The sequence below is a fragment of the Sinocyclocheilus grahami genome, unplaced genomic scaffold, assembly GCF_001515645.1.
Source record: "Sinocyclocheilus grahami isolate Dianchi unplaced genomic scaffold, SAMN03320097.WGS_v1.1 scaffold227.1, whole genome shotgun sequence".
In the NCBI taxonomy this organism is placed as follows: Eukaryota; Metazoa; Chordata; class Actinopteri; order Cypriniformes; family Cyprinidae; genus Sinocyclocheilus; species Sinocyclocheilus grahami.
Window position 1 is genome coordinate 986291 of NW_015505406.1, and position 16839 is coordinate 1003129.

Here is a 16839-nt window from a genome sequence, read left to right on the forward strand (position 1 = left end):
CACTACATTTGAAAGACAAATATTGTACTTTTCACTCCACTACATTTCTATCAAGATCCTCAAAGTAGAAAGTCGTTACTCTGTAGCAGCTTTGAAAGTCAGTGGGGGATTTTTTTCTTCTCTAAAACATGACTTTCTTTTTTTCAGACAGTTTATCAGTAATCACTCTTGTAGGGCTACATGAAGTGATTTCCCAGCATTTTTTGAGCACTGACCAGTTCCAAATGTGATATTTATTGACAACAATTCAATAATAAGAAGTTCATATTGTGGTTTATATTAGACACAATATTGTCTGATTTAGCTAATTTGTGTAAGTGAAAATATTACCTATAAAGCCACAGAGGAACTGTTGTGCGTCTCCTAATAAAACACAATAGGTGTTGGACTTGAAGCGGCACTGCAGACCATTCTGTGTGTGACATCAAAGTACAGCGAGAGCGATTCAACTGCATTTTTAAAATTTTTGTTTTGATGTCAAATAAGTCTTGCTGTTTTGCTTTTTTATTAAAGCAGTGTTGCTGTTGTAAAGTTATACAGCTACAGTTGTGTTGCTGGTTTTTAAAGCAGGTTTGATTTTTTATTTTCTTCCTTATCACTCTGTATTTACAGCGATTTCACTGTCAACTCTGTTTAAATGTGGATGAATGGCTACACATGGATGTGTCCAGAGCTGGGTGAGTAGGTGTAATCAGTAGGTGTAATGTATTCGAAGTTGCTTCAGAGGTATTGCAAGTACAGTGCCTTGCGAAAGTATTCATACCCATTCACGCTTTATGTTGCTGCCTTATGTTAAACTACTTTAAATTACTTTTTTTCCACATCAGTCTACACTCCATACACCATAAAAGTAAAGCAAAAAACAGGTTTTTAACATATTTGCCAATTTAATAAAAATAAAAAACTTAAATGATTCCACTGCATAGGTACAGTTGAAATTTAGCTCATTTAGCATTCATATTGCTTGTAGATGTTACTACCCTTCGAGTGAAGTTAACCTGTGGCAAATTCAATTGAGTGGGTTGGGCTTTGGAAAGAAAAGAACCTTAATTCCAAGCATCACGTTTGAAGGAAACCAGGCAATGCTCATCACCTGCAGAGTACCATCCCAAAAGTAAAATGTGCTGGTAGCAGCCTCATGCTGTGGGGCTGTTTTTCAGCAGCAGGGACTGAGGGACACATCAGAGTAGAAGACGAGGTCAATGCACCAAAATATTGAGATAGCCTTAATGAAAACCCAGTCCAGAGCATTCAGAACCTCAGGCTGGGCAGAAGGCTTACCTTCCAACAGGACAATGACCCTAAGCACACAACAAGAGTGGCTTATAGACGGCTCTGTCAATGTCCTTGAGTGGCCCAGCCTCATCCTGGGCTTGAACCTAATCAAATATTTCTGGAGAAACCTGAAAATGTGCATCTGCCCCCATCCAACCTGACAGAGCTTGAGAGGTGAACAGGTGAGGAGAAGAATGGCAGATAATTGCCAAATGCTGATGTGCAAAGCTTGTCGCATCAAACTAAAAAAATACTTGAGGCTGTAAAGGTGCTTCTGCTAAATATTTAGTTTAGAAAAATATTTTAATGCAATGTACTTATTTCAGTTTTTTTGTTTGTTTTTAATACATTTACGAAGTTGTGGCCATTCTGTTTTTGCTTTGCCATTATGGTGTATGGAGTGCAGATTGATGTGGGGAAAAAAGTACTTTAAAGCAGTTTAACACGAGGCAGCAACATAACAAAAAACTTGAAAAAAAATGAAGGGGTATGAATACTTTCGCAAGGCACTGTATTACATACAACAATAATAAAACAGTGCATTGACATAAAAAAGGAAATTTACTTTTGGTACTTAAGTACTTTTAAAAGCAAGTACTTCTGTACTTTTACTTAAGTAAAAATCTATTTGACCAGCAGTATCTGTACTTTCACTTGAGTAATGGAGTCGTGTAATTTGTCCGCCTCTGGTCCTAAACACTAGGCTATTCTAAATATTATTTAACAGATATAAATAAAAAAGAGGAACGATATTCCTTTCCCTGACAGAAAGATTGGGGGAAATGTTACCCCGGGAGTTATAGTGAGAAGATATGATAACACACGCTCGCATGGATAAGAAGCAAGTTGAGCTTCAGTAACAGTCGTTCCCTTCTTCAACAGCAAAGGAGGCCCCTCTGCCCAACTTGGGGGCCACCTACTTTACTGGAGAGGAAGAAAAACACTGTTGTTTCAACACCTCCAGCAGCTGAACACCCAGAGTCAGCAATAATAATGCAATGACAAAGTCTGTGGATGTGCTTTGATTAACCATTTTACATGCTACTGCAAATTTATTGCATTATACTGGAGGGAATGACATGCAAGATGCAATTAAACGAAGCTCGCCACGTTAACACCTAAGTTGACCACTCTTTTCCCAGACTTACTCTTGCATTGAAGTTCCACCATCGCCTGGTGCCATTCTTCCTGGTCCGTCTCGTTCTCCGCCGCCACCACGAAGCTCTCAGCCCGCGTGTAGAGCACTATCATGTGTTTATTCTTCGAGTCGGCCCGTTTGTTGATGTTGAAGCACGTCTCCAGCACCAAAGCCTTTTTAGGCACTGGCGCTTTACCTCTAAATTTCTTCTCACTCTCGTAGTACTCGAGCCGGGCCGGGCCGCGCTCCGAAGCCGTCCGAAGCACGAAGAACCGCCGGTGCATGGATTTCTGCTTGCGGAGATACCCGCTTTTACGGACGTCTTCTGTGCTGCTCTGCGAGTCGGTGTGGTTCTCCATGGCTCTAGGGGTCTGAAAAAAAAGTTCAGCCCTTGGAAGTACTAAACGCCAACAAATGCAACCTCCGTTGCTTCAGAAAAGTCATGTGCGCAAAGGGCGAGAGAGGTTCCAAAAAGCAGGTCCTTTCCAAAAAGAATGTCATTAAACGCTGCGCTCTTCCCGGCTGGAGTCGAGCAGAACGGGTGAGCAGCCGCGAGCTCATGCGCTGCGGCGTGCGAGAAACAGCGCAACTACTACTATTTAGAAGAAGCTTTAGGAGTTGAATAATCTCATTACGGTAGTGTACAGTAGACAGCTCCCCGTCAGCCCTCCTCTCCAGCGCAGCGTTCACTGCTACTGTGAAGCTCTGTCACTCATCAGTCTTCTGTAGTGTGTGTGTGTGTGAGGGAGAGAGAGAGAGCTAAAGCTGTGTAGAGCACGAGGTTGCGGATCAGAATCGAATTTCATTCACAACTGGACTGACCTGACTCACTCAACACTACTTGTTAGTTTGAAGCAATAAATGTTCATTGTTACCATTGTCGTCATAAATCTTTTAATTTATTGCAGATGAATATAGGAGTGACAGTAGGAGGAGAACAATGGGCAAAATACTTAAAAATAAGGCAGACCTAACACTGTTGTATCATCCTTTAATACATTCAGAAGATGCCAACCACGTTTTTTTTTTACGTGAGGAGAACAAAAATAGGTTTGGCTGTACATTATGAATAAGTCAGTAATGCAGGTGCACATTATAAACAATTCTAAAAAATAAAATCTAATACAATTCTTGATTAAATATTTTGGATAGACTTATTTAGACGAATTCAAATTGATTACTTGCGACATCTAGTGAAATAATTGGTCCATTGCAGCTTTGTATTTGACAACGTGGACAGGAATTTTAGGTTAAAAAATAACAATTATATATATATATTAGCGATGTGTGCATTTTTTAGAAGCTGCAGTGGTTCACCAAAGTAATATTTAGAAGTGCATATATGAATAGATAGATATAAAAAAGTTTTAGATTATGCATAGCACTGCAGGACATTGCTTGAAATGTCCAATAGCCAGCTATTCCAACTATAACTCTATCAGTCATAAAAATTAGACTAGGTCAGGTGAGAGGTGTAATCTATACTTTTCATTTTAATTTTCAGTTGAAAGCCCTAATGATCATAGAGTGCAAATACATTCGAAATGCAATAATGATCTTCACAGAAAAATATAAATGATGCTGTCATAAAAAGATATTGCATGAAATTCCAAAAGCAGCAAATTCAGTTTGATTTGCATCACACAGACAATACACATGGACACAACAGTTATGGATAGCTTTATGCATATGGATACATCTCGATACAAAGACATTCTATATGAATAAAGAAGAAACCATCTCTACGTTATACAAAAAAATCTTGACGATATTAGACAATTTTTGGTCCATACAAGAAACTTTTTTCCCTCATAATAACTGAAACTGAGGTACATTCAGCAGCTTCCTGCTCAGCTTGAGAAGCGCATGCAGTTTGACAATGCACACACAAATACTTATTAACGTTTGAAATGAAACGTCAACGTCAAAATAAATAGAAACAAGCCCGGCATTCATACACAGACAGAAAAGTGAAGGAAATGCCTGTTTTATTTATGCCGTCTTTTTAACATGCTTCTGAATCAATTAACCCAAATGGGCACTGAGGAGAAATGCATTACTGAGATGATCTGAAGCTACTAATTTATTGTAATGTGTCGACCTCAGTGACTGAGTGAAGTAAGTGGGCACTCAGGTTAGGGCGATATTGGCATGAGAAGTTCTGTGTGGAAAGGTCAAAGCAGCAGCTTGTGTGTGTGTTTGTGAGTGTTAATGGCTCTCATAAGCACCTTTCATCTGAAGTTCTCCTATTATCAGAAAAATTCCTCTGATATTAGGCAAAACCCACACAAATGTACACACACACACACACACACACACAAAGCTTAATTTATAGCATCTGGTACAAAAGGGTACGTACATACAAACACACTCGCGCGCACACACATACAACAAAGCATGTACAAATAGTTACACGTACAATATCTGCTAACAAACACACACACACACACACACACACCTTTAAACATACATGAAGACACACGCAGAAGTGTTGGGTGTTTTCTGTAGGTATGGCAAAGTAAACAAGCTCCACTCGCTCTCTTCTTTCTCCACGGCCGAGGTGGTTCAGATGAAAGGGTTCAGTGATGCTCCTCTACTCGGGTAAACATTCCCCTAAGAGAAGTCATAGAAACACTCTTAAACCCTCACACACACATACTAAGAAATGTTGTGTGCTTGTAAAAATAAAAAGACTAGTGCTGGGTAGATTACTTACAAACTGTAATCCATTACTGAATATAATTGCATGATAAAAATGTGTCTATTAATTTATTACATTACATCGCATTGATTTGTTTAAGATAGTCTTGTACTATATTGATATAAAAATACAATGAGAATGAAAATTTATTCAGTGCTTTGTTATCAACAACATGGAGTGCATTACACACCACATGACGGCAGGGTTTCCCAAACTAGGGTTTGTGAAGGAGCTGAAGGGGATTTGTAAATTGCTAAAAAGCTAATAATTAAAGGAACAGTTCACCCAAGAATGAAAATGTGCTGAAAAGATGAACATGTGAACGAGTTGGTTTCTTCTTTGGAACAGATTTGGAGAAGTTTAGTATTACATCACTTGCTCATCAATGGATCCTCTGCAGTGAATGGGTGCCGTCAGAATGTGACAAACAGCTGATAAAAACATCACAGTAATCCACACCACATCAGTCCATTAATTACCATCATATGAAGTGAAAAGTTGCGTGTCTGTAATAAGCAAATCCATCTTTAAAATTTGAATCATTAAACCATTGCTTTTGGCCAAAATATGTGTCCATAATAATCCATAATAACGCTTCTCCAGTGAAAAAGTCCACCCCCCCTGTTTTCCTCTTACATCAACATCCTCCGACATATTTGTTTGGACTGTTTTTGCTTGTAAACAGTGCTTGATCTTTGCATATTTTCCTCCTGATTCTAGCGAGTCAATTTTTTCATTAAAGAAAGAATATTAGAGGACTCGTATTTTAGCCAGAAGCAACAGTTTAAAGTTAATTGATGGACAGGTTGATTACGTGTGGATTATTGTGATGTTTTTATTGGCTGTTTACACTCTTATTTTGACGGCACCCATTCACGGCAGATGATCCATTGTTGAGGAATTCATGTAATACTAAAATTGGTAACACTTTCTATGAAGCCCGTATTTATAATACATTATAAGGGTATTCTTAAGGCATTATAATGAACGCATAACGCATTATAAAAAAACTTATAATATGTTATATCAACTCATGAATAATAATAACAACAATTATAATACATCAAGAGACTTATAATACATTATAACTATGAGAAATATTATATTACATTGTAAAAGTGGATGCAACGTGTTCATTGTGTTATAAATCATCATACTCTTAAAAGCTATAACCACAAATAAGTAAATATTATAATATATTAAAACTGTTCTTATGAATATTCATGAGATGATACAACATATTATAAGGTTTTTTATAATGCATTATGCATTCATTATAATGCCTTAAGAATACCCTTATAATGTATTATAAATACGGGCTTCATAGAAAGTGTTACCCTAAAATTCTTCAAAAAGAACTCATCTGCATCTTAGATGGCCGGAGTAAATTTTCAGCAATTTTTTGGGGTTAACTATTCCTTTAAATCTTAAAAATGGTAAATTAACAGAAATAATTAAAAAACAAAAACAATAAAAATAAAACAATAAAAATAGACAAAATATTTAATTTATGCTCTGTGGCCTCTCAGTTTTATGTGTAACTATAGCCACCTGACAAACGTAATGTAATCTAATTACAAGTAATTGATTTTTTGGAATCTGATTACATAATCCAGATTACATAAAATCAGTTACTTCCCAGCACTGTATGAGGCACATAGTCTGTCATTCAGTTGAAACTACGGTCTGCAAGTGATATAATATGTACGATATATAAGCACAGGTTTATTTACTACACTCCATTTATTGATTCTTAGCATAAAAAGAAGATCATGCTTACAGTAAACGGGTTGACAGACATTGGTCGTGGGACTTTAGGGACAGACTCGGGGGCAGGAAATGAGTTGAAACCTACAAAACAAACAAGCCAACAGGATAAAAATAGCAGACATTTCCAGTTCAGCTCAACAAAACGGCCTCTCTCCGTGGCCATCTGGAGTTTTCACTCTGCAGTGTCTCCTTAAGCGCTAATTCCTGACTGATTATTTAATTGATTAATGGACTATTTTAAGAACACGGGGTTTCACTGCCTTTAAGCAGATTTAAAGACTTAAGCTTGCTATACTTACCGTTTGCTTCCTGGTTACTAGACTGTTGGTGTGAAAAAGCACTTTGGGTGGTGGTGGGTGCAGGAAAAGAGACAGACTGAGGAAAGACGACTGAGGAGGAGGAGGCATCATCTGTCAATCAGAAAGACACGATGTCTTGAACACTGCAGTTAAATACAACAAACGTGAATCTATCTATCTGTCCATCCATCCATCCATCTGACATCTGATTGAATTAATCAGTCTATCCATCTATTTATCCGTCCGTCCATCATATTTATGTCTATATGTATGTGTAGATCAGCAGACATGCAGTCAGACAATATATAAATAGTGTGGTGTTTTACTTTGTGATGTAAAAGACAGTTTGCATGTTTGAAATCAGTGTTCAGGAATTCAAGATAAATGTGCTGACTGCTAAAAACAAAGTGCATTATTTCCTCTGACACTTGGAATTCAGCCAACAATAAATCCACCAGACCACTCTCTTTGCATTGGTATTTCACCAGGTGACATCGCTGTTTTTGTTGGCTTTGCGATCTACCACTAGGTTTACAGCATTTGTGGGAGTAAGCCTTTTATTTGATTTATTAGAAGTAGTTCCGCAACAATAGTTGAACACCGGCCTGTCCAATTATCAGATTCATTGCTTTATGGATTAAGTTCCTTTTAAGCCCAGTACACTCTGTCAGATTTATAGCACTGTAAAAAATGTATCCTTCACAAGACATAACTATGGGATTGTGTCCCACAATCAGATTAATGCAGACCCTTGGCTGCATAGACCTTTCAGATTTGAGAAATATATGTCATATATGTCACTGGTCAAATGAAGGCTTGGTAAATCTGCAGTCAAGAACCTATAGGGATTGAATGCATTTCTTTATGGTCAATTTCTAAGATAACCTCAGTCCATAAACATACTTTATTTGATATATTAAAGATAAAAATGGATCCTATCTTTCCAAAAGCACTGATAACATCAAACTTCAAAAACTGCATTGTGCTGAATTGCAGTCTTCCTGTTTTCTAAAAGTCTAAATATAAAGTGAACACACAATTACCTCACATACCACACATTTCTTACCTGAGGCTGTGCTTTTGAAGGGGTTACTGGGAGACAGAACGGGCTGGGCGCAACTGGTTGTAGAATTGAAGGGGTTTGGGAAATCTGAATCAGAGAGGGAAAAAAAGTGTGGTTATGTGTCACACACTGCAGAAGGTCTCTCATTAGCACAAATTGTACTTTGGATTCAATCCCTGTTGTGAATTTACAGATGTTTCCATCTCAGAGATTTTCTGAGGTCATGCTATAAGATCATCCAAATGTTGCAAAACTCTGGGAAATGGGATAATTCAGGATCTATATATGTCAATCTACTATTACTTGTTTACTCAAAAATAGTTATCTAGATAAACTACTACTCTGAATTGCTCACTTGCAAACGTTTGAGATCCAGAGGTGGCCTCTGGAACACCTGGGGAGCTAAAAAAGAGAGAAAAATAGACTGAGGGAAACGGAGAAAAAGACAATACACTAGTTCACAGAAATGCCATTAGCCATTAACAAACATCTTAACAATAATGTGGGTTGGAAGATAATGTTTTTCTATTTAGTTTTGGCTTATGTGTAATAACTTCTATTTTATTGAAAGTTGTACCTTGCAGGGGTGGAACTGGAGGATAGTCGGTTACTAAAGAGGGTGCTATACTGAGGCGGTCCATCAGAGTGAGCTGTTGTAATGGCTACAAAAGTGTAAAAGGGATGGTCAAATCTACAAACTGTATGTAGCAACAAAACCTATTAGGTTATTTGATATATTGAGATTTTGTTTGGAATTATCTTATGGATTGGCTTAATAATGTTATAAGAAAAAAAGAATAGATAATACCCAGAGCCTTCTTTCTTACCTGTGACAGGCGTGTTGTCTGAGAACACTTTATCAAGCTGTGAAAAGGCTGCATACTTATCCTGAGTGACAGGGGGCGGAGCAGCATAACTTAGAGTGCTGTGGGCGTGGCTTAGACCCCCAAAATCCAAACTCAGCGATTTAGGGAAGGCTCTAAATGGAGCTCCACCCCCAGTTGACAGAGTGCGACCTGAACCAATCAGAAAGGCCATCCGTTATTGTGCCCTAAATGCTTTTGCAGTCAGCATTATTGTTACCTAAAACTATTAAAAATAAATTTCATTAACTGAAATGAAATTTAAATAAAATATAAATATTAGATTAAACACTTTAATGAAAATGAGAAATGTTGCTTTAGCAACTCATGAAATAAAAGTTTAAGTTAAAGGGGTCATATGATGCGATTTCAATTTGTCCTTTCTCTTTGGAGTGTTACAAGCTCGACTAAAATTGAAACTGAAATAAAAAATCTATTAACCTTAACAAAAAAATCCTTAAAAAACAATAAGAAGAATGCCAAAAGCACATGCTAAAATTACTAAAACTAAAATATAAAAATAACAGCTAATTCTAAATGTTAATAAATACTATATTAGTACATAACACTGTTTGAAATGCATAAAAAATAGTTTTTAGATTTAAGAATGTAACCTCAAAATTTCCCCATACATTCTGAAAAGCATCTAAATCTTAAACATACACATGTTCAGATTCAATGGAAAAAGTCAGACACCCAGGCAATTCTATACTATATTTAAATATTTTATGACAAATGTTAAACTTTTCCAGTGCAGAACTGGTGACACAATGCTAGAGTGATGCTGCTTCTATGTGGTTATGCTTGTTCTAGAAGCATCATTCAGTGGTTGTTAAGGTATTCTGGGCGGTTGCTAGGTAGTTGCTCACTGGCCCAAGTCAAAAGTTTCTATGATATTCTAGTCTCTAGATGTGGCTCATGTCAGTCTTTTGATGTTAGTTTAGGCAGAAATCGTACGTCTGATCACTTCGGAAAAGTGCATCCCTTTCCTCAAAAAGCTGCATGAGTTGTGATGATCATACATGTCTATAACACAAAAAGCGTTATGTTCTGAAGTTTAATATATAAGATGATTCATTCACATCCTGGTATAATATGGTAACACTTTAGTATAGGGACCAATTCTCAATATTAACTGGCTGCTTATTATTAGCATGCCTATTATTAACATATTGGCTGTTTATTAGCACTTATAAAGCACATGTGCTGCATGATCATATTCTACATCCCTAATCCTACCCAATACCTAAACTTAACAACTAACTTTCTAACTATTAATAAGAAGCAAATTAGTAGTTTATTGAGGCAAAAGTCATAGTTGATGGTTTGTTAATAACCTTAAAATAAAGTGTGACCTATAATATTAATACTCCAGTACATTCTACAAATAATTCTACACATTCTTCCACATCAACAGGTTATGTGCGAGTACAGACGTGAAACAAAGCAGGCGCTGGTCTGGGCGATTTTCTAAATATACCTTTACTTTAAAGCCTGTGCCTTTTTCATTATCAAAGAGCAGATTGTCTCTCCTTGACCTGGCAGAGCTGTAATGTAGGGCTTTGAAGTAGCTGGCTGGAGCGGGTGCAGGACACATTCAATATCATTCTGTGACTTTAGCATGGCCCTGCTGGTATTTAGAAACTCCGTCTGAGGCCACTGCAGTGAGAAACATCTCTGAAGCTGGACTGAACTGGGTGATGAGCTAAGGTGTTTTTTTAAATAGCTTCTTAGCTTTTGTAGCTTGTTTCACTGTACTGGCTTGCTGTATATAATACTGTGGCCACAAACTGCTGACATTCTGAATGTATTTATCTTACACTAAGACTAGCTTGGTCATTTGATCTTGATCTAAACCACAGTCTTTCCACTGGTTTCTTGTTAACAGCATTATTCCATGGGGGTACAATTCTGCATAGCGTCAAGCTTTTCCTCTGCCCCTTTCTGTTTCTTTCTCTATGATACGCTCACATATGCACAAACATTATATCTGCACACTAATGAATGAAACATTTTCGTTTTGCTTGTCATGGCTGGCTCACTCAGCATTGCAGCCAGATGGTCTGAGGTATAGCTGTCTAGTGTCTGCATTGCACAATCACTCATAATCACATATATTGTTTAAGCGACTTACCTAAAGTAAAGCTGCTTTTGAAAGTGCTACTTGCTGTGAAATAAAGGATAAGGAAAGGAAGATGAGATTAAATGCAACTGTTATGGCTCAATAGTGAAGAAAGACTTGAGGGACAATGAATTTTTAAACACTGCAGAAATGTAGATATACATTGCGATCTATTATTTTGAGACTGTAGATTAAAGTGCTTATTTCTAATTTAATAAAAAATGTTTTATCAATTTTTAAGTGGAAAGTCTAACTCTAAAATGTACATGAATTTCATTTACTTGAATGTCACACATTTGCTTACAGCTGATTAGTGGTTTATAAATAATGCAGAATTTGAAATATTACTTTCTAATCTTGAATTATATTGAACATTTTATTTTCAATTTTACATAACTTACTTTTAATTTTAAATCATAACATTTAAAACAAAACTCTTTGTTTAAAGTTTTTAAAAAACATTCTATTTATTTCCAGGCGTAAATAAAAAGAAGCCTCAGATTTTCAATGTGGAATTTTTGGACCCTATTATATACTTACAGAAATGTATTTTATGTGATAGACACAATCCATGTGTGTGTGTCTTTTTGTACCTGAAGGACGTGGAAGGGCTGGAAAGGAGGAGGGATGATTCTGGTGTCCCATTCCAGAAGAAATTGTTCCTGGCCTCTGTCTCTCCACACCACTTAACAATGTGTCTTAGATAGAGAGCAAGGAACAGACATTAAAACATTTAAATACAAATTAAAAAGTCTAATGATACATCTGTGCTAATAATCAGGAGAGGAGGGAGGTAGACAAGACAGAAGGAGGGGGAAAATAAGACCGGAAAAGAGGAAGAAAAACAGATTGAGTAAAGGAAAGAAGAGCAGATGGGTAGAGAAGAGAGTTTGAAGGCTGTACCTTTAATGGGATGATCTCTGAAGCTCTGTGAGCGAGTTGGCCTGGCAGTGAACACCTCAGTGCGACTATCAGCTGGGGAGACAGCAGGAGCTCTGTCCCATATTGACAACTGGGACTGGGACTGTGGGAATACACACACACACAGTATTAAAAATCAGATCAGCACCCTCGGTGTGACACATTTTGGGGCTGGTTTTCAGATCAGAGATGAAAGCATGTTAGATAGCTCGATCCAAAACCCTCTTTCACTCATACAGTTCAAATCAAGCAATACATTAGAAATGTGCTCATATTAGTTCATTATTAGATCTAATTCATTAAAGTGAAATTACAGTTTTATACTTCTTTACTGACACTAAGCCTGCTTTACTCCATTTTCTTTGTAAAATAATTTTATGTAAATTTCTCTTGCATTTATAACAATAATGATATATTATTATTATTATGGACAGAAAATGCATCAAATGATTTTACAAAGAAAAATAGAACATTCGAATTGACTTTTTGTCAGTGCTTTAAAACTACACTTTCACTTAAAGCTGCAGTCCGTAACTTGCATCTTGCGGAAAAACATTGTAGCCAGAGCTACTTCTCTCTGTTTATGTCTATGACGAATCACGCAGGTACTGGGCTACTCCACAGCGGTACCTACCCGAACCAGTCTAAAATAGTCTGAATATAAACACTTATTATAGGTGTACCGTAGTGATTCAATCAGGACCGCCAAAAACACGGTTTGGAAAATGGATTCATGGTGTACTCGCTTACTATATAAATTTTGTAATTTTTGAACACAAAAAAGTTACGGACTGCAGCTTTAAGTGAAAGTGTAGTTTTAAAGCACTGACAATAAGTCAATTTGAATGTTCTATTTTTCTTTGTAAAATCATTTGATGCATTTTCTGTCCATAATAATAATAATATATAATAATTATTGTTGTTATTATTATTATTAGCTTTAAAACTTTACTGACACTAAACCTATCCGTATAATCCAGTTTCCTTCTCAAATCCTTTGTAATATGCATTTATAATAATAATAAGTATTGATAATAATATTAATGAAAAAAAATTACATTAAGGATTAATTTTATTATCATTACCACCAACATTTTTGCTCTGTTAGTCTAATAATAATAATAATAATAAAATGACTTTCATTTAGCATAATAATAATACATTTAATAAACCAATATACAAAATTAATTTTTTGTAATTTCTCTCTCATTTTCTTTTTTTTAATTCCTGAGCTTTCCTCATGTTTTCCTCACCAGTGTACGGGTGGGCCGGGCAGTGGGGTTCAGAGGATGTCCAGGCGGAGGCTGATTCTGAGCGGGCCCGTGTGGAGCTGGAACAGCCTGAACCCCTGGAGCCCATGGGGACTCATTCGCATCCCTGCGGATCTTGCTCTTAGAGAAATGCCTGGAAAAACAGACACTTCTTAGTATCGCATTCTTTGACTTTCATCTATAGATAATGCAGGGACGAAAAGCTGAATGGTTTAGGACATGTATTGATCATTCAGTTTGATCCACACTGAGACACACTTTTTCTCACTCACCATTTCTTTCTCTCATATTTGTCCTGCAAGAACTCTTTCAGCTTCTGTGTGTCACGTGCGTCCAAACAGCCGTCTGTTTTGGGGTCAAATATGCAGAGCCAGGTCCTCCTTCCAACCTAATGACCCCATAAACCAAGAACATAGTTAATCTCCTTTTAAAGCCTCATTAACAAAGTTTATACAGCCTGTAACAGGCTAATCATCATATAGCACAGAGTACCTCCTTGGAGACTTCAGAGGAGAGATTTGCTAGCATTTTAATGTAAAATTGAGATTGCGCAGCACTACTTAGAAAGCATGTTGCATCTTTGTGGTTATGTTTGCAATTAACTTAAAAGCTTTATTATTACTGAACATTAATAGTTAATGTAAACATGTCAAACTGCTACTGTTTGTTGCATTACAAGGAAACTCTCTGTTCCAATATGATGTTTCTGAGGTACTTTAACAAATCAGACTTTGACCCAGATGCTCAGCGACATTAAAGACAAAAAAGGAGTTCAAATGCACACATTTTTAGCATCGAATAAGCTTAGATGCAATTTATCAGGCTCTGTGAATTGTGTATGGATTAGTAACGATTTAGCCATGTGGTTTTCATTTATCATGCGCTTCAATGTCACCACTCGCATTGATATTTGCTGTGCCTGTCCGTTCCTTCTCATACTCAAAGTGCTTTACTGACAGCAAGAGGAGGAATGAGTCAGATGAATTTTTTGCCAGTGTTATACAAGCAACGGCGCCCACCCTCTGAGCATTCAGAGTTGGCTTCAACTGCAATGTGCAAGAATCCTGTAGTGCCAATAGTGGGTGTGAATGTGTGTGTGTGTGTCGGTTGGGGAGTGAAAGAGCAGCGTCTGTACTTGTACCCATTCGCCCATTCAGATTTGCTCACACGCTCATGGGAAAACTGCAGTATATTATGTCCTAAAAACTCTCTATATATTATGCTGTGCCCACACACCATTTAAACACAGATGAATTAATTCAAAACTTAACAGAGGCTCTTAGTGTCAAGCTATCTAACATTTGCTCAATGCACTACTAAGTTAGCCTGCTTTTGTAGTTTATTTTATTGAAGACATCAAATGTTTTCAGTCTTTCATTTCTGAGGATGGACCAGGTAGTTTTACATATGCACTTTGACACACATCCACTTAAGAAATACAGCCGTAAATAAACTGTGAAAGTCTATCCCTTTCACATGTGGTATTTTCTATTAATAGAATTTAGAGTATGTTACGTATGAGGTGGTTGATATGAGACATAACATATGTCTATGCAAAATATGCTCTATATTTGCTTGTTTTTTTTTAATACTGATTTTATTTTACTTTTTGTGGCTATTGCTATATTGTTATTAAGTTTTAGCACTATATAATCTGTATATGTGTATATGTATATAATAGGTTCCCTTTTAATGTTTAATCTTAAGACTCCTATGTAAACGCCTCCTTTGCAAGTGTAGGATATCAGACCGAATCAGACAATCTAAGATTTGGTCAGAACCGAGTTGAGGCACGAGGAGTCACAAAAATTCCACAGAGGCCCCTGACAACAGGATGTCATAAATCGGCCCCCAGCCTCTCTGAAGCAAGCCTAAACCTAAGACCCTGTCACAGAACAGTTTTCAACATTAACACAAAAGAACACATTAACAAGTCCAATTTTGGGGCAAGTTATCAAGAATAATGGTCAAAAGAGATGCACAGCGTGACCGCCACATGGAAACATGTGACAGTGATCACAAGCTCCTCGTAAATTGACTTCCCCCACTTTACGACAAGAACAGAGAGACTAAAATTCCTTAGACATTTTAATCTCTGGTCTGCATACATTCACAGAATGGCACGGAAACTGCCTTTCCATGCACCTAAATGACACTAAAAGGACTGGTGACCAGCTAATAATTGCTATGCATAACTCCATATTATGTATCTAACCCACATGGTTAACCATCATGTTTTAATCATTTATTGTGTATGTATTGTTAATAACTATTGAAGAGCTTAAGGGGTCATATTCATGCTTGGTATGTGTGAGTTTAAGAATTCATGCTTGAAACGTTTCTTCCAATCAATACTTGGTCAAATGTATCATATTCTTATTATAAGAAATCATGTCCAAAATGTATACTCTACCAGAGCGGGAAAAGTAGCAGTTCAGTGCTATGTTTATTTTGACCTTTGGGTTTACTGTTTAGTCCAGGGGTCAGGAATTTTTACCATTATGATGGCAAAAATAATGTTTCCCCATTGATGTTCATTCAAAAGTAACCCTGTATTCTGATTCTGACATTTTTCCCCCAAGCATTTATCTATAATTACAACCATTTGTGTTTGATTTTTAAAATATTAATTAACATATTTTGATTATTAACTCGACATATATTAACTAGCAATATTTTTTTTTAATCAGGCACCAAATAGAGATCACTTTATTTACTTTGGGGTCCAGGGAGGGTATGATTTTGCACAAGATCTATACAAATTTGCCAACTTATATGATATCCTAAAAAGCATGTACTCTTTTTTTATTATGGAAAAGTGCATACATTAAGAGTGTAAAAAAGGGGGCATGCAAGGTATGGGACAAACTACCACTTTACGTTATATTATATTAAAGGGGTCATATGATGCTTTTTTAAAGATCATTATTTTGTGTATTTGGTGTAACAGAATATGTTGACATGCTTTAATGTTCAAAAAACACATTTTTCAAATACTGTACATTATTGTAGGTCCTCTATGCCCCGCCTCTCTCAAACGCTTGTTTTCTACAAAGTCCCTCCTTCCGACAAGCGCAGTCTGCTCTGATTGGCCAGCTGACCCAGTGCATTGTGATTAGCCGAACACCGCAAGCACTCATCGGAAATGTATCGCCCCTTACCATAATCGCGAGCTTCATCTTTCAAAATAAATGTAAAGACAGTAAATAATGTCATTAGTTTTACCTTTCGTTGCCCGAAAGGGGAACAGAGTCTCGTGACAGACACAGTGATGAATATGTGTTTGCAGTACACAAGCCGCGGTTAAGACAGCTGACTCCACTGTGATGTGACCCCTTCTCTCTCTCCCTCGCTTTCCCTCTCTCTCTCTCTCTCTCTCTCGCTCTCTCTCTCACACACACACACACACACACACA

The 16839-nt window shown here is 36.9% G+C and overlaps 2 protein-coding genes across 5 annotated transcripts in view; both read right to left on the bottom strand.

The window, feature by feature from the left end:
- LOC107597059 (insulin receptor substrate 1-B) overlaps positions 1-3131 on the bottom strand; it is a 48353-nt gene extending 45222 nt beyond the window's left edge. For all 4 annotated transcript variants that reach the window (XM_016287970.1, XM_016287969.1, XM_016287967.1 and 1 more), the window contains exon 1: positions 2424-3131. In XM_016287970.1, coding sequence (XP_016143456.1) covers positions 2424-2772 — 349 coding nt within the window. In that variant the 5' untranslated portion in view covers positions 2773-3131. The remainder of the gene's footprint in view (positions 1-2423) is intronic.
- A 764-nt stretch (positions 3132-3895) lies between these two features.
- The window catches only part of LOC107597060 (arf-GAP domain and FG repeat-containing protein 2-like), a 15244-nt gene continuing 2300 nt past the window's right edge, over positions 3896-16839 (bottom strand). The window contains exons 3-14 of the mRNA XM_016287971.1: positions 13696-13811; positions 13406-13556; positions 12135-12255; positions 11825-11929; positions 11244-11276; positions 9074-9262; positions 8824-8908; positions 8602-8648; positions 8250-8333; positions 7184-7294; positions 6895-6965; positions 3896-5026 (exon numbers count right to left, since the gene is read on the bottom strand). Coding sequence (XP_016143457.1) covers positions 4979-5026; positions 6895-6965; positions 7184-7294; positions 8250-8333; positions 8602-8648; positions 8824-8908; positions 9074-9262; positions 11244-11276; positions 11825-11929; positions 12135-12255; positions 13406-13556; positions 13696-13811 — 1161 coding nt within the window. The 3' untranslated portion in view covers positions 3896-4978. The remainder of the gene's footprint in view (positions 5027-6894; positions 6966-7183; positions 7295-8249; positions 8334-8601; positions 8649-8823; positions 8909-9073; positions 9263-11243; positions 11277-11824; positions 11930-12134; positions 12256-13405; positions 13557-13695; positions 13812-16839) is intronic.